Source organism: Hyaena hyaena, unplaced genomic scaffold, assembly GCF_003009895.1.
Source record: "Hyaena hyaena isolate Hyena2069 unplaced genomic scaffold, ASM300989v1 scaffold_146, whole genome shotgun sequence".
Classification (NCBI taxonomy): Eukaryota; Metazoa; Chordata; class Mammalia; order Carnivora; family Hyaenidae; genus Hyaena; species Hyaena hyaena.
In genome coordinates this window covers 2,033,230-2,060,767 of record NW_024080778.1, presented here as the reverse complement: position 1 = coordinate 2,060,767, position 27,538 = coordinate 2,033,230, and the positions used below count along the sequence as shown (strand labels likewise).

The window sequence follows — 27,538 nt, the reverse complement described above, 5'->3', positions numbered from 1 at the left end:
ATGCAGTTCTCAGGTCTGGCATGGAACGCAGGGGGGCAAGGGACAGACTTCTTTATCCTGAGTCCATCTCAGTGCTGCACGGTTTAGACACACGACAGTAGGAAAGGAATACCAATCCCATTTGAAGTAGGTTAATATAGTCAAAGAACATTGGACTCATTCTATGGAAAGCATCTAATATGCACCAGGCAGTGGGGTAGTTGTTTTTGTTTATTTATTTATTTATCAAGTAAACATTGAATGCTGACTATGGGCCATGAGCTTAGGTTTGCAAAGACAAATAGGACATGAAGTTGTCTTCAAGATCTTGCTGACGTGATATCCCTAGAATATGTCTGCAGGAAGTGATTGCAGGGAACTTGAACATCAGATTGGGTGCTGTCTGCCAGTAGTTAGAATGAAAATATTGCTGTAACTTGAAATCATCTGAAGTGATGCTGTAATGTTCACCTGTTTCTATGTAATAAATTGTGTCCTGCACCAAAAAGCTGCTTCATAAAATGGAAAATATTTCATGGAGAATTTAATTTTCTCTTTTCCACCTGTATTTTCTCCATTCAAACCAAATCATACATATCCACTCAGGGTTTAAATAGGAATGTCCTGGGACACCTGGGTGGCTCAGTCGGTTGGGTGTCCGACTTCAACTCAAGTCATGATCTCATGGTTTATGGGTTCAAGCCCTGCGTAGGGCTCTGTGCTGAGGAGCCTGGAGCCTGTTTCGGATTCTGTGTCTCCCTCTCTCTCTGACCTTCTCCCACTTGTGCTCACTCACACATGTGTGCTCTCTGTCTCTCTCAAAAATAAATAAACATTAAAAAATTTTTAAATAGGAATTTAAATTTACACCATAAGACTTCCTTCTTACTTTCCTTAAGTTTTATGAGTTAATCAAGGAAAGAAAAGCTGAAGTAGAAAATGTTTACAAAAACAAAACTGTCAGGGAGAATTATTTAGAATATACAATTGTTGCCTTCTCATTAGACCAGAAGTACCAATATAGGCACTTTGGAGAGTCCAAAATCCTAGAAAATGTTCTAGACATTTGAGTAAACAAGAAAAAATTGAGCCTTTTTCAGACCAGTGAGGCACTGTGAAGCTAAGGGAAGTTTTGCAGAGCAAAAATGTGATCAGTAACACGCTGGGAAAGAAGGTCTGTCATCTTTCTCTCTTGTTAGGCTTGGCCCCTCCTTGTGCCTCCTGCGTCTTCTGGTTGAGAGAGAAAATAGACAAATGTTTTTTACACGCTCGCTTTGACATGGTCATTTGACATGTGCACATTGCTTTTTCGGAACATTGCCTGGAGAGTCTTGATTTAATGGCTGTTTTGACCAGTGTCTACACACACACATTATCTCTCGTGTGCTCATTCAGAGTGAAGCAAGGCAGGGACCCACCTGCTCAGTGTCTTCTTGCGGGGGTTGGAGTGTTGGAGGACAGAAGAAGGAATGGCAGGGGGAGTTTGGTTAAGAGGATAGGCGTATCCTATCCTCTAAGATATAGGCTGAAAATGCTTTTCTGGCCCATGGTTTTTCCTGGTTGAATTTTAGTGTTTTTATAATGCACATGTCTCTAGTTTACTTGAATATTTAAGGGCACTTTCCTTTCTAGGCTTGGTTCTGCTTGCAGTTTAAACAAAGTAATTATAATTGATCCTTGAACAACTTGGGTCTAAACTGTGTAGATCCACTTAAATATGGATTTTTACAGTATTCTAAATGTGTTTTCTCTTCTTTATGATTTTCTCAACATTTTCTTTAGCTTTATTGTAAGAGTATGGTATATAATACATAAAACATGCAAAAATATACTTTAATTGATATTGGTAAGGCCTCTGGTCGACAGTAGGCTTACTAGTTAAGTTTTGGGTGGTCAAAAGTTGCACGTGGATTTGCAGTGATGCAAAGGGTCAGCACCCCTAACCCCAAGTTGTTCAGGTGTCAGCGCCCCTAACCTCAAGTTCAGGGGTCAACTGTATAAGGAAAACATTGTGGCTTATCTCTTGTGTAACAAAAAAATGCCCCATGACTGTCAAAATCAAACATGACTATAATAACTTTGAAAGTGGGATTCTAGAGAAAAGGTGTGAAATCACCCCTTACTGGTCCCTTCCCTGCCCCCCTCTTTATGGTTAATCCTTTATTCCTTGGAAGTTGGCCCATTCTAGATGTCTTCCTCTACTCCAGCCTTCTGAGTTCAGAAGCCTGATAGGATTCTTCACCATGGCAGTTTTTATTTTATTTGACTTCCCACGTATGGAGCCTTATATATTTGGGTTTTCCCCCCATGTATTATCAGTGTGATTATAAAGTCCCTAAGCAGAAGGACACTGCATTCATTTTCTTTCTTTATCTCTCTTTCCTTCAGCTTTGGTACTATCTTGTGCCAAATGTACTTAAATTTTCTTTCCGTGAGGAGCAAAAAAGCCTGAGTGATACCTGCTAGAGACACAGAGGGGGAAAGTGGATTGGGACCTAGTCATGTAGAAATCGGAGGAATCCTTTCTGGCCTTGTCAAAGGATAATCTAGGTTAAAGGTTAAGAGGGACAAAGTGAAAATCACTTGCGTCATTCCAGAAGTACTCTCAGAGGAACCAAAACAAAAATGGAAGGTCCCTAAGCCAGCACCTCTGCTTGACCCTACCTTGCAGGCCAGGTGCCCCCATCCGTGGTCCTCACACTTCCCTTCAGCTGTTGCTCCGCAGGGCTTATCTGTCTCCAGGCAGTTTAATTTTATCACCAACTGCATCTGGAATTTGAGATTTATTTTCTTAGTTTCTGTATCAGGATTCTCCACCAAATCCCCCCCACTCCTCCGGGTTTGGGGACCCAGCATGTAATTATACCCATAGCTACCATTTATTACAGCAAAAGGATACAAAACAGAAACCACAGAGGGAAAAGGTGCCTGGGGCAAAGTCCGGAGGAAAGCAGGGGCAAGCCTCCGGAGTCCTCTCCCAGTGGAGTCACACAGGACACACACAGTTCCTCCAGGAATAAGTTGTGGTGGCACATATGGAATGTCGACCATCGACGCTCCTTGTAGACCCAGGGCCCTTGGTTTTCACTGGGGCTGGTCACATGGGCACCCTCTGCCTGGCACATGCCAAAATTCCCAACTTCCAGAAGGACAGCAGGTGCTCAGCAAAAACCACAATGCATAAGCAGTTTAGGCACAGAGACCCATTCTTCTCCGGGAAGGATGGGAACCCTCTCCAAATCAGAGTTTCCAGGTGCCAGCCCAGCCAAGGGCATTTCTAAAGATAACAGTCTCAGGCCTACAGTGTTGCCTTTTCTGCACTGTTTCTAAATTTGCCCTTGCTTTTTTTACTCTGAATTTATTAGAGGTTCAGATTTGTGTCATGTGATTTGCGGTGTTGGCAAGATGAGCCTGGGTCTGCTGTTACTTAGGGAGAAACCCTTCTCTGGATTGATGGGGGTTTTGCTTTCTGGACGTTGTTTTACTTTGGCCGTGCTGCCCGCCTTCAGCCTGTGCTTCTGCCAACAGGGCAAGTTCACTGCTTGCCTCTGTCCTTTTATCAGAAGGTAATTCTCGTTACCACCATTACCCCGCTGTGGTTGTTAGACCTTCCTGTCCTGGCAGCATTTTCTTTTCTTGGTCCCCAGGAGGGTTCTGGGGCATTGGCAGTACTGAGGCCGCCTGCCTACAGGCCCCATAGGCTCAGACTTGCAGCCTCTTTATGAAGCTTTCTCAGGAAGAGGCTCTAAGTGCTATTGTAATTAACTTCCATTTAAAACCTGTCTTATAATTTTTATAAGTGTTCTTCGGAAATCTTGGCTCAGGGCTTTGAACCTCTTTGCCTTTGAGTTTTGCTTTTCTGTTACTTTTCCTTTCTGGTTTTCAGCTTTGAATTTTAGTTGCCTAGTTTAAAAACTCTCCCATCATGAGAGTAGTTTAGAACCATTTCTTCCTGTCATCTCTGGGCAGGTTCATTTCAGCTAACTGGCCCCTCCCCAACTCACTGTTGGTTCACAGGAGTTCTGAAGCAGTGGCCCTGCAGGGTCTTCTTAGACCCTGAGAGGCATACCAGTTGTGCTAGTGTCCTGCATCATTTGTATTTGTGTTATAGGCCACGTGTGTCCTCTTACTTACAGCTTGAACTGAGTACAATGCCTACCTGTAATGTGACCCAATGACCTATTTTTAGCTACACTACCTATTCCACAGTCCTTGCCAAAGCTGTTGGCAAATTATGGTGAAATCGTGATTGACTTGTCAGAGTGTAGCTAAACGAAGCTGGCTTCAGGTAAATTTTGAGCAGCGTCACTAAATGTACCCCCTCAGGACTTAGCCAAGGTGGGATGGGGAAGGGAGGGGAACTGCCTTCCTAAGTTGGCTGATCACCAGAGACCTACTTTCATGGGAGCCATGTCACTAAATAGCCCTTGGAATCTTTTTGCCACAGTTATTAAAGTCTTCCTTTTACTGATCTAAGGATGCAGAAGAGATGAGCTAAGTGATCAAGCCACATAGGATATGCTCCAATTTTAAGGGAAAAAGATGGTGGATGGGGAGTAAGTGCTCTGTGAGTGGGCTTTTGAGCACTTGGAATATGGCTAGTGCAGCTGAGGAACTGAATTTCGAATTTTAGTCCATTTCAATTAAATAGCCACATGTGGCTAGTGGCTCCCTTGTTGGACAGTGCTGTACAGGGAAGGGATTATTGTGTGGCCTTCAGAGCCTTGATTCAGATCGCATCTCTGCTGCCTACCTCTTGTGTGACAGCACACATACTTCTTATCTTTATAAGGTGGTTTTGAGAATTTGTCGTCCACGGAAAGGTTTTAGAGCAGTGCCTGGCAAGAGGTATATGTTAGGTTAATATTGCCTTATTATGTTTACTCAGCATTTTGAATGGAATGATGGCAAAGTTCCTGTGGAATATGAACCGCTACTATTTTTTTTTCTTTTAACTTTTCTTTCTTTTTTTGCTCTAGGTTGCTGCAGCAACTGGCCACACAGTAGTGTTGGTGGACCAGACAGAGGACATACTAGCGAAATCTAGAAAGGGGATTCAGGAAAACCTTAGGAAAGTGACCAAGAAGAAGTTTGCAGAAAACCCCAAGGTAATTTTTGTTTTATATGATTTCAAGATCATTCCTCTGACCATATCACATTTGATGGCCTTTGCTTCTTTTTCAGTTTGCTCTGTAAAGCTCATTTTCCCATAACTTGAGACCAGTATAAATAACATAATCACTGAACATTCTATGAGGATTGATTACAAAACAGGAGAAATAAATAACTGTATTGTTGGGTAGATTTTGAGGTAGGGGAGAAGGTTTCTGCAGGTAGTGAACTCCTTCTGTCATTGAGAATTTAGGATTAACACCTATTTTGTTATACTGATGGAGGAGAGTGAAACAGGAAGATAATTTTTGTACTTGTAAGTTAAAAATGGAGTGATGCAATAAACATTGCATTTAGATAGAAAATTTTGAATACTTAGATAATATCTCATGCCCATTTATAATGTCATTATCAGAGAGGAAAGTACAGAGTGACTCATTCTCACTTCCCAGTAGCAGAAGGGGTATAAGAACCTGAGGAACCCCAGAAGGCTGGACACTGGTTCACTGACTCGTTCTCTTTGGGCCTTCACATTTAATGAGAAATACTGCTGAGGTCACCAAGTAAATTTTTATGTTTGTCACCTTGTTAAAGTTGCTTAAGATTGATTTCCTTTGGTCTTGGATGACAGGCAGAGAAGAGTGCAGGTAGGGTGTTTGTTCTCTTTGTTGCCTCAAGTGACCACAGTGGTGTGTCTAGTTGCCTTTTGAAAAAAATTTTTAAAGTTTATTTATTTTGAGTGAGAGAGACTGAACATGAGCAGAGGAGAGTCAGAGAGAGAAGGCGAGAGCAAATCCCAAGCAGTGTCTGCTCTGCCAGCGCAGAGCCCAATATGGGACTCAAACTCATGAACTGTGAGACTATGACCTGAGCTGAAATCACGAGTTGGATGTCCAACTGACTGAGCCACTCAAGTATCCTGCCTTTTGTAATTTTTTATTATAAAATATGTCAAATAAAATTTGCCATCTTAGCTATTTTTTTAAAATGTTTTTTATTTATTTCTGAGAGAGAGAGAGAGAGAGAAACAGAGACAGTGTGAGCAGGGGAGGGTCAGAGAGAGAGGGAGATACAGAATCGGAAACAGGCTCCAGGCTCTGAGCTGTCAGCACAGAGCCCGATGTGGGGCTCGAACCCACGAACCGTGAGATCATGACCTGAGCTGAAGTCAGGCGCTTAACCAACTGAGCCACCCAGGTGCCCCCATCTTAGCTTTTTTTAAAGGTACAGTGGTGTTAATTACATTCACACTGCTGTGTAGCCATCACAACTCTTTACAAAACTTTAATCTTTACAAAGAGAAACTCTATACTCATTAAGTAATAACTACTCATTCCTTCCTTCTCCCAATTCCTGGTAACCTCTAATTGCTTTCTGTTTCTCTGACTCTGCCTGCTTTAGGGACCTAAGGTAAGTGGAATCATATGCTCTTTGTCCTTTTTTGACTGATTTATTTGGTATACTATCTTCAAGATTCCTTTAGGTTGTATCATGTGCAGAACTCCATTGTTTTCATGCTCGAAGGATATTCTACTGTATGTCTATAAACCACATTTTGTTTATTCATTCCTCTGTCAGTGACCTTTTAGTTCTCACCTTTTGACCATTTTGACGAATTTTGGTACAGGGAACATTGATATACTATCTGCTCAGGTCCTTCTTTAATTCGTTCACATATGTACTAGAAGTAGAATTTCTGGGTCATATGACAGTACTGTGTTTGGCTCTTTAAGGAACCACCAAACTGTCTTCCACAGTGGTGAAACCATTTTTCATTCCCACAAGCAGCGTACGAAGGTTCCAGTTTTCTCCACATCCTGGCCAACACTTGCTTTTTATTTTTTTCATAATATCAATTATGGGTGGTGTAAAGTGGTATCTCATTGTGGTTTTGATGTGCATTTTCTTTTTCTTTTTCAAGTTTATGTATTTATTTTGAGAGAGAGAGAGCATGACAGCATGAGCAGGGGAGGAGCAGAGGGGGAGAGAGAGAGAGAGCGAGAGAATCCCAAGCAGGCTCCACACTGTCAAAACAGAGCCTGAGGCAGGGCTCGAATTTACAAACCACAAGACCATGACCAGAGCTGAGATCAAAAGTCAGACGCTTAACTGACTGAGCCACTCAGGTGCCCTGGTTTGCATTTTTTTAAATATGTAGCTGCCTTTTAAAATCAGAGGGGTAGGAGTGGAGATAACTTCTGCCCTCTCCCCGAAGAAATCCAAGCAATAGATAACACAGGCATATTAACAGCTGTCACCTTACCTGTCCCCCATATTCTTTTTTTTTTAAGTTTGTATATTTATTTTGAGAGAAATACAGAGAAAGTGAGCAGGGGAGGGGCAGAGAGAAGGAGAGAATCAATCCAAAGCAGACTCTGCACTGTCCGCATGGAGCCCGATGCGGGGCTTGAACTCACTGACCATGAGATCATGACCTGAGCTGAAACCAAGAGTTGGATGCTTAACTGACTGAGGCACTCAGGTGCCCCTGTCCCTGTCCCCCATATCCTTAATAATAGGGGGACCTGAGGTAGGGCAGATTGTGATGAAGGTCCAGGTGGGGGTGCTGAGAGCCCTGGAGATTGGAGTCAAGGACAGAGTGAGTCTGAACCCAAGTAATTTGCATTTTTCATTTGTTTATTCTGTACACATCTGCTGCTTGTCCCCTTTGAGCAAAGGCTCTGGGCCCCACTTGGAGAATAAAAAAAAAGATGCGTGTGCTCTGGATGAGTGATTCTTCGGGAGTCTCGTCTCTTGGTGTTTCTCATTTCTGCCTGAGACGTGCTTGGAGGAGGGATGAGTCAGCTTCAGCCTCATTGACGCACCGTATGCCTCTTGTTCTGCACAGAACAGCACAGCAGCCACTTGTTATAAGCGGCTGTGGAGAGCTCGATACAGGGCTAGTCCAAATCGATTTATGCTGCATGTGGAAGACAGACACCAGATTTCAAAGACTTAATAGGAAGGAATAATGTAAAACATCTCATTGCCTTTTATTTTTAAAGTTTATTTATTTTGAGAGAGAGCAGGGGAGGGGCAGGGAGAGAGAGAATCCCAAGCAGGCTCTGTACCAGCAGCGTGGAGCCCGATGTGGGGCCCGAAACGGGGCTGAAACTCATGAACTGTGAGATCATGACCTGAGTCGAAACCAGTAGTCAGATGCTTAACCAACTGAACCACCCAGGTATCCCCAGCAACTTCTTACTGCTCTTTATATTGATTAATGTTGAAATGATAGTATCTTAGATGGATTGGGTTAGATAAAATTAATTTTACATGTTTAATTTTTAAAATGCAGCCAATAGAAAATTTAAAATCACCTGCCATCATCTCACATTATATTTCTGTGGAAAAGCTCTGAGAGTTGTTTTGTTCCATGATGGTTTTGGATGCCTTTGCTGCTGCTGATTTTGATGCCCCATGGACGAGTTACATCCTGAAATAAAATGGCACTTGTTAGAGGTGCTGTCGTCTGTCCTGAGGTATGTCTGTGGAAATCTGGAGTCACAGATGAGACAAAAATGGGACTGCAAGCTCTCTGCAAGCAGAGGCCATGACTGGCATGTTTTTGCAACACCAGTTGCTGGTTGGTAATGGGCAGTTATTGAGGAAGGATTGCTCTGTTTGGCTTTCTTACCATCTCTCGCCCTCACTCAGCTCTTGTCTATCTTCTCTTAGAAATGAATAGTCAGGGGTACCTGGGTGGCTTAGTCGGTTAAGCATCTGACTTTGGCTCAGGTCATGATCTCACGGGTCATGAGTGTGACCCTACATCAGGTGACCATGAGCCCTGCTCCTCTCTGTCTCTGTCTGCCTGTCCTTCTTTCTGCCTGCCCCTCCTGGGATGGGGATATTCTCTTTCCCTCTCTCTCTCTCTCTCTCTCTCTCTCTCTCTCTCTCTCTCTCTCTCTCTCTCACACACTCTCTGCTCCTCTCTCACTTGTGCCCTCTCTCTCAAAAAAAAAGATGAATAGTCAGCACCACCTCTCAGACTGAAGAGTGTTGCTGAGCTAAGCTTTTACTCTTTTCCAGGCTCTCTAGAAGCCTGTTGTGCATGGCAGTCTGCTCACTCTCTGAACAGATAGATAGCAGGCCAATGCTAACTGGAGCAGAGCTGCCAAAGAGTGTGAAGGATTAGGACCTGTACACGGCAGTTGGGATGTTCCCAGGCTGCCCCTTGCTTGGTGTCTAGAAGTATACTGAGACGCCATCGTCCCTAAGCAGAAAAGTAGGGAGTTTTATTTCTCAGAATTTCAGGGAGCATTCCAGTTGCCTCTGGGCCGTGTTCACTTGTCCTTGCCCTCCTCTCTCCTTCCGCCTCAGCAGCAAATCACAGCATTTTCGGATGAGTCCAGTGAATGCTCTCTTCTCCTTTCTCCCACTGTGTTAGGCAGGTGACGAATTTGTGGAGAAAACCCTGAGCAGCATATCAACGAGCACGGACGCAGCATCTGTGGTCCACAGCACAGACCTGGTTGTGGAGGCTATCGTGGAAAACCTGAAGTTGAAGAACGAGCTCTTCAAGAGGCTGGACAAGTTTGCCTCAGAGTACGTGACCCTTGGGCATTCTTGTTGGGTTCGAGGGCTCCCTTGCCCGGCATGGCTTTTCTCCCAGGAGGGTACCTTTTGACACCAAGCCCCCTTCTCTATTGACTATCCCATAGCTGTTTCCAGAAGACCTGACACTGTATTCATCCTCCCAGTCTGCTTCCCTAGGCTTGGGCTGCCTCCAGCTGATCCAAAATGAGGGTGGAATTTCCCACAGGGAAAGTGGAGGATCCATTCAGGGACAGTCTTTTGCCTCTTGCAGTGTCTGGGCCATGGGCCCTCGCAGGCCAGAGAACAAGGAGGCTTGGGCATGTCCTCAGATGTATGCTGAGGAAACTCACTGTAGTTTTGTGACAAAACTACTTGTTTTGAGGACAACCTTCAGAATGGTGTAGTTGAAGGGAGTGCCTCTTTGTCTACACAAAGTTCCCTGGGCGCTCCTATCTTGAGCTTTATCTGGATTAAGTCAAAACACTTGGGAGCATTACATGAGCATTGAGTTCTTCCCAGGTTTCTTGGCAGAGGGTGGGAGAGGTGAGTCAGCCCTGCGTAGGTGAAGCATACAGGGCCTCAGAACTGGCCGTGCCAACAAGTGTCAGCAAGCTTTTGCACATGTGCGGCTCTTGTTCTCAGAATCCAGAGCCTGCAGTTGAATTTGACTTTTGGCTTTTGACAGTTGTGACACCTGGCTGATTTTTTCATGCTCTCCTTGGGGCTTGCTTAGCCACACTTCACTTTTCCTGTTTAGAACTGAAAGTCAGAATAAGATTATATGACAGAAGCAGTTCTTAGGTAGCCAGCGACCAGTGGCTACAGAGGAACGCTCTCATCCCAGCCTGCTGGAGTGTGAGCCCTCTTAGCTGTGTGGCCTGGGATCTGGAGAAGTCCTGCTCCTGACAGAGAGGAGACACCTGTATCTCTGTCACCCATGTGTCACTCTGCTGATCAGTGTCATTCACTTCACGCTGACATTTATAGCCTGCAAAAACAGAGGACTCTTTGGTCCAGGTATTGGCTCCCAAGAGAGAAGCAAGCCCTCTAAGATAGTAAACCACCTCCCACCCCAGGAAGGGTGTAGTCAGGAAGTTCGGCCTTTACTGAAATGGTGGTCATTCTTTAGTGACAGTGACTGGTCTGACTCCTCTCCCGTGTCAGCGTGAGTAATGGACTGTTAGGGGAAAGTTAGGTGGCCTGCGGCCATGTTCCCTACCTCTTTTCCTCTCTGACTGAAGCCTTTCTGGCCCTCAGTTTGTCTGTTTTTTTGTTTTTGTTTTTTTTTTATGTTTATTCATTTTTTGAGAGACAGATCATGAGCAGGAGAGGGAGACACAGAATCTGAAGCAGGCTGACAGCTCAGAACCTGATGTAGGGCTTGAACTCAACGAACCGTGAGATCATGACCTGAGCCGAAGTCAGACACTCAACGAACTGAGCCACCCAGGCGCCCCTCTGGCCCTCAGTTTTTATCATCTGTAATTGGAATTGGGGGTTAGGGATATATAATTTCCAAGACCTTCACAGTTCTAACTCTCTTAAGACTAGTTTCCCTAGTAATCTGCAAAATAGGAGCAGTGGCACCTATTGTTCAGGGCTGTTGAGGATATTAATTTAATTGAGCTCACATTTCCTGAGTACCTGCTGTGTGTTAGGCATTGTACTAGGCTCTTTCACTTAGGTGATATAAAACAGTTGTGGCATGTGACAGGGCACAGCAGAGTAGGCACACCATAGATGTGACTCTGCTTCTGGACACCAGCTGTCCTTTGCTACACTCTTGTTTTCATTTTAGACCACCACCTTTACTGAATACCTACAAAGTTTTGTTTTTTGTCTTTTTAGGCAGCTTGGTTGAGATATACTTTATGGTTAAGTTTTAGTTAATCCTGTAGCAGGAGTAATAAATAGTTCTAGCATCAGAGTTCCAGGTGGGAGCCCTGAGGTGTCCTGGAAAAGAACATGACTTCCCTAACTGCAGTACAAAAAGTACCAGGGAAGAGTTTGCCCAGGGCCCACAGTCGGTCCCAGCTGAGTCCGTCTTTTCACTTCCAACAAAGTATGGACTCTCCAGTCCTCCTCAGCCCCACCACCTCCTTCCGTACCTTGCCTTCTCCGTACTAAGGCTTGAAGGCATTGCTAACAATCATCATGTTTGTGCTACCGATTTTCTGTTAAGTACATTCAAGAGAAAAGTAGTTTTTTGGGTCCCTGAGTGTTAGGGAAAAACCAAAGACGGTCAAGAGTCGAGTGTTTCAGGGAAAATGGAGAGGGTAAACTTTTTTTTTTTTTAATATTTTTTATTTATTTCTGAGAGAGAGAGACAGCATGAACAGGGGAGGGTCAGAGAGAGAGGGAGACACAGAATCCGAAACAGGCTCCAGGCTCTGAGCTAGCTGTCAGCACAGAGCCCAACGCGGGGCTCGAACCCACGAACTGTGAGATCATGACCTGAGCCGAAGTCGGACGCCCAACCGACTGAGCCACCCAGGTGCCCCGAGGGTAAACTTTTTTGTGGAAAATAAGGCAGCCCTGTACGTTTAATCTGTCCACACACTGTGTGTGTGTGGAAGGAGGGCAGTGTGAGAGCTGTTAGAAGCAGAGCTGGCCCAGCCCTACTGAGAGAGGTGTGTGAGGAAGTGACATCATTCCCATTCTGCTCAAATACATGCTGGGAGTGCCTTGGATGGGAGACACTTGGACTGAGCCCCTTTAACGAACTGTGCTCTCCAGTGTGCCTTCATTTGTACCTTTTGCAGACAAGTTGCCCTTCAGGTGGTCCTATAAACAGGTACCGCATTATGAGTGTAACAGCCCCTGCTAGCACAGCCTTGGGTGGCCGTGGCCCTGATGCTGTGGTTCATGCTGTGCAGTGAACAGTGCCACAGTGCAGCCCCACTCATGTTTCTTCTCCTGTCCCTCCTCTCCCAGTCACCCCTGACTCTAAGCACATTTAGTATTGCCTTTTGGGTAGGCTAGACTCCCCAGATCTGGTCAGTAAGGGACCCCTCCCCTTGCTGCACTGAAGAGGCCATTGTGGTTCTAAATAGCATTAGGCAGTTTTATGTATGTTTACCCACAAGGTGGCGCTGTAGGAAAGCCTAGAAGTCTTGTCTTTGTTTAAAGATTTGCCTATAATACCTTTGGCACCCCACTTTATTGTGGTCTTTAAAAACTGAATTTGGTTTAAATCAATATGGATTTTAAAAAATTAACTAATATTATACACACACAAAATAGATGGTACTTCTATTTTAGGAGATTTTATAAGCAGAACACCTTGAATTACATTTATGATGCACATGTCTCCTTCCTTCCCCAGACCAACCCGTGTAACTTTAAAACATTTTTTGGACTATGTTGGTTTTCTTCTGTTTTCATTTTAATTCCCATTAAGTGGAAAATTAAAGCTTTTAACTTGAGGAGGAAAGATCTTAGTTCATGTTTCTCATCTCCTGTTTTTCATCAGATGTTTCTCATTGAGGATTCAGGTGTTTCTTTACAAATTTTTTTGGTTTATTTTGAGGGTCTGTGATGCATCCTTTCTTTCATTAGTCTGTGTTCATTTAGGTTCCATTTTGTGACTGAGGTTAAATAGCGGCCTTCTTTTTTCCTATATATCATTGAAATTTAACTAGTGTAAGTAGAGAAATGTTGCTCCCTAAAATTAAAGGAAGATTGGTAAAGATCAGATATACCCTTTGGAACAGGTAACTTTTAAGTTACCTAATTTAAAATTTCAGAATTTAAATGAATCTGGTCACTTGATTTCAGCTTCATGTAGAAAGATCCCTTCTCCTTGACTTCCTCCAGAGGTCAGAACAACAGATCAGGGCAACAGGCAGTCGCCCTGTGTGGTTGCACTGAGAGTAGTCCTGTGTGTTTCCAGAGATGGGACTCATTCCAATGCTCCACCATCTTTCTCTCCACAGACACACAATCTTTGCCAGCAACACTTCCTCTCTGCACATCACAGACTTAGCCAATGCCACCACAAGACAGGACCGATTCGCCGGGCTCCATTTCTTCAACCCCGTGCCCATGATGAAGCTTGTGGAGGTCAGTGGGCTTGTGTGTGTCTGCTGGCTCCGCCGGCTCTCCCAGTCCTGCTCTCTGACTCATACCCTGGCCACCACTGGGGATTGCTCTGGGTGGATTTGAAAGGGCGGGCAGAAGGTGGTCTTTGTGCTTGAGTTTCTCTGGCCACAGTCTGTCCTTCCAGAGCCAGAAGAGGAAAGAGCACCTGATATCTAGGAAGACTGCTGTGCTTTGTTCCTTTGTAGCCCAGTGTTCTGACCAGCGATGTCCCAGAGGGCTGCTGGCTTTGTGGAAGGTCACGTACTTACTTGTTCCATAATTGATGGGCAGTGCAGAGAGAGGTGTCTGACCAGGAAGACGGCACCAAAGGCCACTGGCTGGACGAGACCACAGAGGGCAGAGCCACAGGTGTTTATAGTGTCTCTTGGTGGGGTCAGCTTGCTCCAGATTGTAAATGGAATTTTATTGGCCTGGTTTTACATAGGAGCTGCTGTACCACCTTGTCCACCATTCCTGAGGTGAATTCTGTTCCAGGTAACAGGACCTTTGTCTTATCCCCAGATGAGGCACATCTCCCATGTGTTTTGATCACAGCTATTAAAACAGCCCCCCGTAGTCCGAACCTCCTGACCACAGACCCTTGAGATGGAGGGGAGCAGGCCCCAGTGATCCTGTTTGGGCTGCTTCTGCTTGTTTGCTGGAGACAGTCACAATAGACAATTTGCACCTGAAATGTGGCAGCTTGCCTTTTACAGGGGGCTAATTACAGGGTCTGAGGAGCAGCCGCTATTAAAGTAGCATTTGTTCTGAGGCTGAAGAGTTATTGTCGTGCGAAGTGTGGGGGATGTGGAGCCAGGCAGACCTCGGCACTGGCGGGCTCTCTGGGAGAGGCTCAGGGTCTGCTTTCTCCTCCTAGCCCTTCCCTCTTTCATCTTGCATGCCCCCACCCCCACCAGCTTTGCCTCCAGTTTAGTGATGACTAGATTTCCTTATGGTTAAAGACAGCTCTTGACCCACCTGTGATAGGAATTTATCTGTTCTGCTAAAGTTTCTCCTCCGCTTCTTCCAGTGTACTCCCACTTTCTAAGGCTGCTTTTGAGGAAGTTGAGGAATGGAGGGGAGAGGTGGGGGTAATAAAAGAAACTGTGTTTATTCTTATGCAGAAAAGAGCAAAGAGGTGAAATGGAATTTTCAGCATTTCAGTGCTTAGGGACTAATTACTTTCTTAACCAAATGAGCCCCCCCCCCCCCCCCCGCACCTGTTAATTACTTTCTTTAGTTACTGTATCAGTACATGTGTTTTGGAGATAAAGACACATTTTTTAGATTTACTTCAAACTCTAGTAATGCTGTTTTCAACTGCATTTATCTAATAATGTACATCTATGTATTTGGAAATGTAGCACGTTGATTGTTAACAGCTAATGCTTAGCAAATGTTACCATTTTCTAGAAAATATTTTCTAAAAGTGCTCTTTATTCAGTTTTTATTCTTGGGTGTTTGCATATGTGTTGCTGGTGGTGAGCATGAAAATGAATCGTATCGGAGTTGAGCAGCTTGTTGAGCAACTTGGGACTGGACTCATACATGTGTATATGTATTTTTTCCTATAAGAATATCTATAGCACATTGCCGTTTGTTGAATGGATGATTAAACATGCATACTCCTGTTAAAGGATCTTTACCATTGATTCTTTTAAACTGACAAATTATGTTTGAAACTATAATTAGCAGTTTTTGTCCTAGTTCAGTCTGTGGGGTTCTGTTGGAGGCCTTGTGACACTTCCTTTGGAATGACTCTTGAGTTGCTGTTTGATTTATGGTGTTTGCAGAGCAGACTTCTGGTCCGTCTCATCCCATTCCTCCTCCCCGTCTTCGTGGTGCTTTTTTTCTGTGCTGTTCTTTTACTTCCCTTAGTGTTGTAATGTAACACCACGCCCCAAACTGTGATCACATTAAACATGGACAATGATGATCTCTGCATTTATATAGCACCTTTCATTCTGCACAGGTACAAGCTCATTAAGCCACACAGCTCTCTTACAAGATGGACAGTGTGCTAAATATTACCCCATTGCATAGTAGAGAGGTGAGGCACGGGCGCTGATGGAGTTGTCTGACCTCAAATAAAGGATGTAATGTAGAAGCCAAGCCTGTTTGCTTTGACTCCTGTTGAAGTTCCTTAACTGGGATTTAAATTTTATATATATATATATACATATATATATATATGTCAGCAGAGAGCCCAGTGTGGGGTTCAAACTCAACGAACTACGAGATCATGACCTGAGCTGACATTGGATGCTTAATTGACTGAGCCACCTGGGCCCCCCTCCACATTTATATTTTAAGCCTTGATTTTGTACATTCTGTGTGGTACTTCAGTGTCTTGAGGTGAACATTTTGGTAAACTCTTTGTTTCTGACTTGAGATCCTTCTATTCTGGAACTAAAATTATCTTGCCACCTTGTGTGTAGACATTTAACATCAGTGGTTCCTTGAATTGCTCTGTTGTAGTTGTTTGCTAACTCTCTGGTCATAATTCTCTGCTTTGCATTTCCAGGTCATAAAGACACCAATGACCAGCCAGAAGACATTTGAATCTCTGGTAGACTTCAGCAAAGCCCTGGGAAAGCATCCTGTTTCTTGTAAGGTAGAGTATAGGCGCCTTGGGAAGGGGTCATTTTCCTCAGAACCGACTTATTTGGGGTAGAATTCTTCTGTAGAAAGATGTGAAAGCTGAGGAACTCTTAACTTCAGGCCTGTCTGTGGCTGCAGAGAGCAAGCTGGGGATCTTTTCTAGTTTGCCAGCAGCAGAGCCCGCTTCCTGCGCCTTGCCCAAGGCCGTGAGGTAGGTAGTTTGATATTTGAATGGAGCCAGAGCTTCAGCTGAATAGAAGACTTCTCTGGGTCTCTGGCCTTCGTTGATGAGTTGCTGTGTTTCCATAAATGGTTTTTGTTACCCTTTTGGCTTTTGTCCCTGCTGGGCTTAGGGGAGCCAAGGAGCCTGTGTTCCAGACCCAGCCGGTTGAGCACATGCATCCTGCATTCCCAACTGAAAACCATCGCTTCACATTGGGAAAGAACATGACAGGTGGTTAGGGACGTGATGAGAGAGGAAGGGCCCACTCCCTAGGTAGTATTAACGAAGCTGTTTCTCAGCTTTGTGGCATTGTGGTTTTGTTTTGTGTCTTGTTTTCCATTAAGAAGCATGGCTGAGTGGGAAGCGTGCCTCTGGGCTTTTTTCCCTTCATGAGATATTCAGTCATTATATGTGAAATTACTGCAGCTGCTGTCCCCTGCTTTGTTTTTATTTCCTTCAGTCTCCATTTGCTGTCATTCCTCTTCAGTTTTCCCAAAACTTAGGGCTACACTTCTGTGTGACTTGACACAGTCAAGTGTCAAGATGGTCGGCTGTGCCTACCATTACAGATTTTTTATAAGTATGCATCTACTTTTCTGACCAGAATGTTTTCTGTCATTGTGGCTCTTCCTACAGTATACTTTTCCTTTCTAAAGTATTCTCCAGTTTGAACTCTCAGCACTTTAGTAACCGATGAAAACTCATATCGTTCATGAATCACCTGAATAAGTCATCTGTCGACTGGCCCCCGTGGCCTGAGAGAGTGGACTCCTCCACTAGTCCCCTTGTCCAGGACTGTTACTAGGGAGTCTCATTTTTTTTTTTTTTTTTTATATTTATTTCTAGGAGAGAGAGAGAGAGACAGCATGAGCAGGGGAGGGTCAGAGAGAGAGGGAGTCACAGGCTCTGAAATAGGCTCCAGGCTCTGAGCTGGCAGTCAGCACAGAGCCTGACGCGGGGCTCGAACCCACGAACCGTGAGATCATGACCTGAGCCGAAAGTTGGACGCTTAACTGACTAAGCCACCCAGGCGCCCCAGGGAGTCTCGTTTTTAAACACTCATTCTTTGTTTTGTTTTAAATTGTGTGGATTAAAAAAAAAAAAATCACATCAATAATCAGATGTTATAGCTGCACTTCCTTACTGGTTTATGCTGTGTTAGTGGCAAAAAGCAGTAATGGTGTTAGAACAACGATATATAAGCAAGTCGAAAGCTGGATGAGCAAGTGGAAGTTCAGGGACATGCAGTGATTATCTTCAGCCTCATAATCATTAATTTGTGGAGAGTGATGACCCATTCTTCCATTGGAGTGGCCACAGCAGATGTGGGGATGGGAACTCTGTGATCTTGTAAAATTGCCCATTATGTCATTTCAGAGCTCTTTCCCCAGGTGATACCTGAAGGCTTTCTAGTCAGTTATTCAGGCTCTCTGAAGCATCCAGACAATATAAGGCAGCCACAAAGAACAAGGGTCAGCAGACTTTCCAGTAGAGGGCCAGATGGTGAAGGTACGGTCTCTGTTGAAACCACCCAGCTCTACTGTTGGAAGGGGAGCACAAGGAGAGAGTACAAGTAGGGGTGAGGATCGGCACTGCAGTGAGACTGTACAGAAGCAGACTGTGCGCTTGGTGTGGCCTGTGGGACTGCAGTGGACCAATATCCAGAGTAGCAGAATGACACTGATGTGCCTGGAATGTGTCTTTCTTTGTAGTGAAACTTTGTGAGGAGAAGGTGGTATATAAAGGCTAAGGCCATGGACTCTGGCGCCAGCATGACGGGATCAGATCCTGGCTCTGGCACTTGTTAGCTGTGTGCTCTTGGGCAAGTTCCTTAACCTAGCTGTGCCTCAGTGTCCTCTCTCCCTGTAAAGGTAGTAACAGTGCTTGTCTCACAGGGCTGTTATCAGGAGCAAATGGATTAATATTTGTGAAGTACTGGCACATAGCAAGTACAGTAAAGAAAGTATATCAAATGAGCGTGAAAAATGTAAGGTATACAATTACATAAAATTAAATTACTTTATTAAGGGACTGTGTCTCTTTACATTCTAGTTGACATACCAGAATCGTGAGTGTATGTGTCTCTGAATCCTCACTGGCATTGAATATTAGTATGATGGGGGGAAAAAAGCCCTTGCCGATAACGTTATTGACAAAATGCCATTTTAGTCTAATGAGTACTTCTTTGATTACTACTGAGTTTGAATATTTTGTGAGTTTAGCACTTTTTCGTTATTGAGCTCTGTGCACCCTTTATGTAAATATTAACTTTATGTAAAGCTCCATGTATTATAATTGGAGCAAACATTTTCCCCAGAGTACTTCTGGCTTCTAACCTTGTAAATGGGTGCTTCATATACCATGGCTTGAGTTTCTTTTTGAAGCTGAAAAGAACTTTTGCCCTAGTTATAAAGTCAGATTATTTCATTAATACAATTGTGGTTACACCGGTAAAACTGTTCATTTCTTTGTTCCAGTGGGGGCTAGGGGAGGACATGGTTTCTTCTGGTCTAGAGTAAAAGGAGGTACAAATCCTGCGACTTTATTGCCTGTTTACACAGCATCCAGGCAGGTTAGCTGTAAGAGTAATTCAGGAGGCAGGCCGTCTTTGATTCAGACCTTTATGGAGTAGCTAGTGTGTGCTAGAAATGGAACACAAGGCCCAGGGCTAAAGTGAGGATTGCTATCTGCAGGAACATCATAGCCTTTTGTTAAAATTACACCATTTACTTAGTGGAAATCAGCTTCACATAAATACCATCGAAAAAATTACCCAGCCTGCCCCATAGTTCCCCAAAGAGATCAGTAGGTGGAATCAAAGCCCACAGTCGGCCTCCAGGAGAGATGATTCAGCATGGTAATGAGGAGGAAGTCAATGAAAGCGGTGTGCAGTATAAGAGGCTCATCCAGGGTACCGGGGCCCCGAAAGGCCGGAGGATGAGAAACTCCCGAGCAGCCCAAGAATGGCTCCATGGAGCCTGGGAAGTAGTGCTCCTGTGAGGGTTGTTCAAGATGGAGCGCACTTCTTCTAGATTCCTGCAAGGGATGTGGGAGAGGAGAGGAGTAAGGGCTACCATTTGAAAAGAGAGCCATGTGCGCAGCAGTTATGTGTTTTCTGATTCATCTTCACAACGTGGGGAAATTGTTACTCTTATTTCACAAACGATGAGGCTGATTTCAGGATATCACAGTGTCAGAAACTATTAAAACTTGAGCCCAGATCTGCCTGACTTCAAAGCTGTGTTCTTTCCAGTGACCTGTCTGCCTCTATCTGCCTTTATTTCAGGATTCCTGCAGTGGGGACATGTAGGTTTGAATTTTTTTTTCATGTATTATAATTGTTGGATAAATTATCATGCATGATAGAAATAGGGCCATGCTGGTATTTCAAAACAAATTTTGAAAATGCAGAGCTTGATGAATGTGGGTGATATAATGCACAGGGAGAAGGGGCAGTCTGGTGACTTCACAGAAGATAAAGTTTACTGAAAACTCGCTCGTCTTTTCTTTTTCTCTCCTAAAACAGGACACTCCTGGGTTTATTGTGAACCGTCTCCTGGTGCCATACCTCCTGGAAGCAATCAGGCTGCAGGAACGAGGTAGCTGTCCTGACTTGGGCTGGGAGCAGCAGGCCACAGCCCTTGGCGCCTGCTCACTGGGAGTGACATCCTTGAGCAGGCGCTGCGGGGTAGGCTGGGCTGTGCATGGTGTGGGAGAGCCTCTGTGTTCTAGCTTTGTGAACCAGCCTCGCCCTGGACCTGAGGACCTTTTTCATAGTGTTCCTGGGCCTCCTGGGTTCCCTGTGAGGCCTCTGAGCCTTTGGGATGTGGCTCTGGACCCACTTCCGCCCCTTACAGTCTCAGCCAGAGCAGTTGTGTAGCCAGCCTGGATTTATATCCCAAATCTCTGCTTTTGATGAAAAGGTTTCCTGCTTATAATAAAAATAATACTGTAAAAGTCACTGAACTAGGGGACCTTTAAAGTTCCTTAAAGTTCTAAAATGTGTGACAGTGTGACAGGTGGGAGGTAAGTGACAGCGACTGTTTATAAGAACCTTCCCCATCCTTACTAATTGATGCTCTGATGCATTTCCTTTTTAAACCTGAAGAAGGGTCTAAAATGGTTTTCTCAGTACTTGTTGATTGACAAAGAATGATTTCCCCTGTTGTAGAAATAAAAAACCTGGGATATGGCCCAAGGTTATAGAATGGCATTCAGCTTCCTGCCTGCCTTCTCCACCACATTTCTGGAGAGGTAACGATCATGTCTGCTTCAGAGGCAAATAGGCCTTAATAGGACTGTATAAAAAGCAAGTGTAATTGTTTTCAATTACTTCATTCACAAATGCTCACTCTTTGAGAGTGTCATTTTTGAAACAAAATATTTACACCAGCTCTTCCAGAGAGATGAAAGCACATTTGCTTCCTCAAAATCTGCTTTAAATATTAAAACTTTCTCTGTTTTATGGAATCATTTGCCACACTTGCTTCAAGATCAAACCAACACTTCTGTGTTTATCTATCAACAAATATGCCTAATTACACCTCAAAGAATGCATGAAGCATTTTACCCAACTTTGAAAGGCAGGTTTTTTTTTTTTTTTTAATGTAGTGTTTTAGAATGTAGCATGTGGGTAATCCACCTCTTAATGGTTTTTTTTTCCCCACCGAAACATACTGTTACTTTGATAATATTTTCAGATATACCTTGTATCTGACTGTAAGTTGAAAGGCATTTTTTGGTCTTTGCTCCCCTCGCGCTGGCAGTGGGCCCGGCGACCCTACCCATCACATGTTACCTGTGAGGGGAAGTGGGCAAGTGGTCCGACCCCCGGGGGATGTGTTCTTAGACCTCCCGTGGAGCTGCCCTCAGCAGTCCGGCACTGCTTGCCCCTTCACCCTGTTCCCCATGCCTCCTTGGGGCCCGTGAGCCAGAGCATCTGATTCTGGAGCAGCTGGGGTCACATCTGGGGTCACGCCTAGGGTAGGTGCTGTTGCCCGGCAGCCACACTGCGGTCAGGGCTCCATAGGTCACACCTCAGGCTTCTTCCCGTGTCCCCATGCCCCATGCTGCTGCCCCCTCTTCTGGTACACTGAGCTGGGTGCTTAGCTGCCACCTGCCACCGTGTCTCCGCGTGCCCATTCTGAGCAGTCGGCTGGACTGCATCGCTTCTACTTTGAAACCTGAAGCTGTCTTGGATTCTTCCTCTCTCGTCTGTCGTGTCCATTCATTTGTCATGTTGTCCAGGAGGGTGAGGAGACACTGCATACTGGACCTGCCCCCACGAAGCTGGGGGACTCTCAGGGTCCAGCCACAGATTCGTGTAGCGAAGACACTCCGTGACTTTGGCCCAGCCTTTTCCAGACTTCTCTGAGAAGGGTTTCTCTGTACAACACTGTCCTAGTCATTTCCGGCTCCACAGACCGGGTGGCATATAAACAACAGACATTTATTTCTCACAGTTTTGGAGGCTGGAAGTCCAAGGCCAGGGTTCCAGAAGGTGCAGTTCTGGTGAGGGCCCTTCTGTGCGGTGCACGCTGTTGACTTCTCATTGTATTTTCACATGGCAGGGAGCAGGAAGAGGAAACCAGCTCTCCTGACTCTTAGGTGGGCTCTCATGCCATCCTCGGGCTCCCCCGTCATGACTTCATCTAATCCTGACCACCTCCCAAAGGCCTACCTCTGTTACTATCACGTCAGGGGGGAGGACTTCCACGTGTGAATTCTGGGGGACACGCACATTTGGTCCATAAACACTACCAGCCTGAGGTGTGCGTGATACTCCACAGTGGTGGGGGCCCATCAGGAGGATGTGTTTTGCATTAGAGCAGAGCCACCTCATCATCACTCTGGCCCCTGTGGCAACTGAGCAGCTCTTGGGGCCCTGCACCCGTACTTCTCGCCAGCTCCCCGTGCCCTGTAGTAGCACATCATTCCCCGCCACTGTTCTCTGACGCTCTTAGCTTCATAGCTGCTTCTTTGGGCCTTCTTTCTCGGTCCTTCAGCCTGTGTTCTCAGTCTGTGTGGCTTCTGTTCACACTGTAGCTGAGGCCTGGTTGGTGCAGTTGGTCACCTTGTCCCTGTGGGCCAGGGCTGTCTCTCCAGATCTTTGAGCAGGCTGGCACCCAGGAGCAGACAGCCACACCTGTCTAATACCCAGCTGACAGGTCCCAGGCAGCTCTGGCAGGTGCTGGGGCCAGGTGGTTAGCTGCTCTGGGAGGGCTGTGCTGGCCTGTCCCCCACTCACTGTGGTATCCTGCTCACTGCCTTTTCTCTGCTCAAGACTTAGTGTTTCTGTTGTAGACTACTGAATTCTCTTCCAGGGAACCTGCTCTCACCTTCCCCTCTGCCCTGACTGTCCTCACCACGTACCTGACTCCCACCTTCATCAGAAGGCCCCATCCTCAGTGTTCCAAGCTGGACACAAACTGTGTTACTTTAACCTTCTTACCCTTTGGCTCTCCCTCAGAGCGGTTGCCACTCTTCTTCCCTATGGCATGGTGCATGTCTTTCTTTGCTGCTATGCTCTTTTTGCTGCAGTACCTGGGACGTTCCTCATCTTCACATTCCCAAAGTGCTTATATAGGACAGGCACTTAGGTGGCTGTCGCTGAAGAGAGGAATGGCGGCTGTGTGGGGTTTCTGACCCTGGGTGCTGTATCCCCCCTTCTCCCCTTCCCCACTTTGTTGTGGATGCCAAGAACTGTAGGTAGGTGGTGCTGATGAGCCAGCGGAAGAAACCTGTTGGAGCAGCTTCCTGGTCCCCACCATGCAGAGGTCCAGGAGTTCACTGAGGAAGCTTTTCTTTGTTGTCTTGTCTAGAGTTAGGGGCTCATAACTGGGGAGAGGTAAGGAGGGGGTTCCAGGAACCTCCTCAAACTGATGCAGTTTTGTGCATGTGTGTGTTTTATATGGGGCAGGGCTCAGATTCTCAGCGAAGTGCTTGTTTTTATAAACAAGTTTAGGAATTATTGGCCTAAAACACAATACCATATTTAACTCCCACTTGACACACCATTCTGTTTTATTTCTCCCTCTTTTCTTTTTGCCTCTTTTGCTCTGTATTACTCAGAATTTGAGTTGCCAAGTTTATAACACTGTTTAGATTTTTTTCTTTGATATGCTGTATCTTCATATTATTTTTTGTAAAGAAATAGTCTTCAAGTAAGTCTCTGATTCTGGAATTACAGAATTGCCTCTAGAATTCATCATCTGTCCTTGAATATAGATATGACTAAATGGCTCTAGGTAAGTTGGAACCATTAGGCTATGAGATTTCTATCCCCAGGAGTATATATGCTAGTGAGGGGAGACAGGCCACTGTAAATGTACCAGTTGATCACGTGTTAGATTGTAACTAGTAATCGTGGAGAAAGATGAAGTAAAGAGGATGGTGGGAGTCCTAGCCTGGAGTTCTTACCATTGCTAGTTTCTATGTGGGTAGGGGCTTGGGCGTTGGATGAGATGACACCTGAGCAGAGAAGCCTGTGGGAAGTAAGGGGTTGAGCCAATCACAGGTCAGGTGTTGGAGGAGGGAGGGTACCAAGCACAGGGAGCAGCAGGTGCGGGCAGGCACAGGGTGTGGTGGGCCTTCCTTTAGCATTCTGTCACTAACATGGTAGAAGCCTCGGGGTCTGATAAAACCCTCTGAGCGGAATCTGCTCCTCAGCTTCTGTGTCTCTGCTCATTTCTCCTTTGCACATGCAGTTCCTTCTGCTTGGAATGCCCTTCCTGCCTACTCATCCCTTGGGATTCCTTTCATTCTTCAGGACCTGGGCCTCAGTAGTGGGTTTTGGTGACAGGTTGGTGCTGTGAGTAAATCTCTCCACCTCTGCCCACACAGTGTGGCTCTTCATGAACCTTCAGCATTGGCCTGGTGGGGTGTTTGCTTTACACATCTGAGCCCTCCCACTGTGTCAGGAGTACTTGAGGGCCTGTCTGGTTTCTTCTCTGTCCCATTCCAAGCCTCTGGTCTGAAAGACTTCTTGTGGCCCAAGGACCATCGTTAAGCGTAAAATTCCAAGGAAAAAGCACACTGGCTCTTATCTTATTCTACTAAACACACTTTCACACTTGCTTTGGCAATTCTAAATTTGATTCGGCCTTCTTTTTAAACTTCATCTTGACTAAACTGTTGATGTGAGTTTAAAGAAGTACTCATTACTTACAAAACCAAGAAAGCTGGAAAAGAAAAATATGCATATAATACACATAAAAATATAAAGCTTAGTTCTTTTCTATTTTAAAAAAGTCCATTTATCAATTAAAAAACATGCTTTAGCTTTAAAAGTTGTAGTACATTAATTTTGGAGTTGGAAAATCCCAATCCATTAAAAAGAAGTAATGTTTCCAGGCCACCAGGCCCTTCTCTCTCCATGAACCAGGTAGCAGTGCTCTAGAATTCACCTCACAGAATAGCTTGGCAGAGTAGCTTTGGAAGTCTTGCAATCTATTTGGCATGTAGCTCTGAGATGAAATCTTCCTGTAGCCAGAAATCCTGCCTCTGGATGTGTTTTTGAATGTGCGAATTTGTAAAACTCTAGTTAATCCTGGGGCTGACTATATGACAAGGGCTGCCCTCTTGTTCTTAGGTGATGCGTCCAAGGAAGACATTGACACCGCGATGAAGCTGGGGGCTGGGTACCCCATGGGCCCATTTGAGCTTGTTGATTACGTGGGCCTGGATACTACGAAGTTCATTGTGGACGGTAGGAATTGGAATTCTCTGTTGTGTCTCTGTACTTCAGTTGAGGTAGTCTCTTGCAGCTACGAATTATAAAGCCTATTTAAAACAGAAATTATAAGGGGGTCTTAGACCTTCCAAAGTTCTGCCCCACCACCGGCTTAAAGATTCAAGTTAAAAGATGGCAGGAAAAGGAAAAATGTGACTGCCTAGTGCCTCCTCACAGGGAAACTTTTTTTTTAACTTTTCATTTTGACACAGTTATAGATTCACAGGAAGTTTCAAATTTAGCACAGACAGGCCCTGTGTGCCCCTTCCCCAGTTTCCTCTAAGGGTTCCACAGTACAGTGTCACAGCCAGGAAACTGACAGTGGTACGTGGTGTCATTCTGCCCTAAATGCTGATTCGGGTAACCTCCACCACAATGGAAATGCACGGCCATGTAAAGGTGTACCTGGTTAACTGGAGTGGCTCTGAGAACAAGGAAAGATAATTATTAAAACTGGGCTACTGAAGCTGAGTGGAGCTCGTGCTTCCGAGTTTCACAAAGAATACTTCTGGGAGTGAGGACGCTTCTCACTGAGCACGAATTTTGTATTTTATGGGGATGCAAAATACCAGTGGCAGCAAATTCAGATTTTTAACATGTGTTCTAAAAGTTGTTTCGCTGTGCCACTGAGGGATCCATCCAGCACAATAACTGGTTCTGGTTTTGTTCTTGGACCACTGGCATCAGCAGTTTCCAGGAAGAGACTGGGGAAGCAGGTGGGCCGGGTACAGCTGGGCCACTCTCGTCTGCTTCAGGGTTCATACAGCCGCCTCGGGGCAGCCTGCCTCCTACCCCTGGTGTGGTGGCCTCCGGGCTCTCCCACATAAGAGTAGGGACCCTTTTCCCCAGTCTGTGCCCCCAGACTCGCCCTGGGAATGCTGCGATGTGAAAATAAACCCAGCGCTTCATCCCAAGCCCTTTCTCCTCCTCTCAATAGGGTGGCATGAAGCGGATGTAAAGAACCCCTTGTTTCAGCCCTGCCCGTCCTTGAATAAGCTGGTAGCAGAGAACAAGCTTGGCAAGAAGACCGGAGAAGGCTATTACAAGTACAAATGAGGCACAGCTTCTCCGGCTCCGGGAAGGACCCCCGTAAGCACGTACCAGCAGCCCCCCAAGTGCCCGCGGGAATGTTCTCTGTCAGACGTTCCCTCACACAGCACAGGCTGTTCCATGTGCATTTTGATTGTCATCTATCTGGAGTAATGATTTACACTAGTTCTAATAATAGCAGATTCCTCCATTGAGAACTAATTCCCTTTTTTAGTCTGTTCATTTCTGTGTATTTTCTAAAAAGCTTTACACCCTGGGTGCCTTGGAGCAAACATTTCTTTTGAACCTTATCATTTTCGTAAAGAATTGCCTGGATTCCTTCACTTGTCAAGGGGACAGCACTTTCTCCGAGTGCGTGCTTTTGTTCATCACTGCCACACGGGAGAGGAACAAGCCACTGGACACGCGTGTGCGGTGTCTGTGAGTGCTGCGCTGGGCGGCGCCTGCGTCTTGCCTCTATGTGAACATTTGCTGCCTGCAGCTTCAAGAAGCCTTAACCTACATTTTGGGCATAAGATGCCATGTCTTTATTCAGATCATACCGATGGATTGTGGGAATATCTCCATGTGCTTGGTTTGTAGGAAGAGGTTTCATTCACATCCAGAATCTGAATGATTATTGTCTGCTCTCTCTTTTTTCCCATGAGAAATCGTTGCTGCAAACTGCCTGTAAATTGATTCTAATAAAATGCAGTCTTTTAATCGGTGAAAATTTGAATTGAAATAAACGTGTATAATTTTAAAATTGTAATAACATGCTTGAATAGTTACAAAAGTAAAGGATGAAAATTTAGGCAAAAACTATTCCCCATCTTCATTGGCCTGCTTTTTTTTTTTTAATTTTTTTAATATAGTTTATTGTCAAGTTGGTTTCCATATAACACCCAGTGCTCATCCCCACAAGTGCCCTCCTTCATGCCCATCTCCCCCACCTCTCCGCCCCACCCCCATCAGCCCTGTTTGTTCTCAGCATTCAAGAGTCTCTCATGGTTTGCCTCCCTCCCTCTCCCCGCTATTTTTCCCCTTCTTCTCCCCCATGGTCCTCTGTTAAGTTCCTCCTAATCCACCTATGTGTGCAAACATATGGTATCTGTCCTTCTCTGCCTGTTGTTATTTAAAGAGGCAGTGGCGGGGGAGTAGCCAGAGAAGGCCATTTACGAATAACCTGCCTGTGGCTGTTACTCCAGATTTCTTCCCAGTAAAGCAATAATAAGGGCACAGAA

The 27,538-nt window shown here is 45.2% G+C and overlaps 1 protein-coding gene across 1 annotated transcript in view; it reads left to right on the top strand.

Moving 5' to 3' along the window:
• The window catches only part of HADH (hydroxyacyl-CoA dehydrogenase), a 48,905-nt gene extending 21,845 nt beyond the window's left edge, over positions 1-27,060 (top strand). Inside the window, exons 2-8 of the mRNA XM_039238798.1 lie at positions 4,959-5,087; positions 9,482-9,639; positions 13,566-13,692; positions 16,235-16,324; positions 20,061-20,133; positions 25,125-25,241; positions 26,203-27,060. Of these exons, the coding sequence (XP_039094729.1) occupies positions 4,959-5,087; positions 9,482-9,639; positions 13,566-13,692; positions 16,235-16,324; positions 20,061-20,133; positions 25,125-25,241; positions 26,203-26,321 (813 nt within the window). The 3' untranslated portion in view covers positions 26,322-27,060. The remainder of the gene's footprint in view (positions 1-4,958; positions 5,088-9,481; positions 9,640-13,565; positions 13,693-16,234; positions 16,325-20,060; positions 20,134-25,124; positions 25,242-26,202) is intronic.
• The last annotated feature ends 478 nt before the right edge of the window (positions 27,061-27,538 follow it).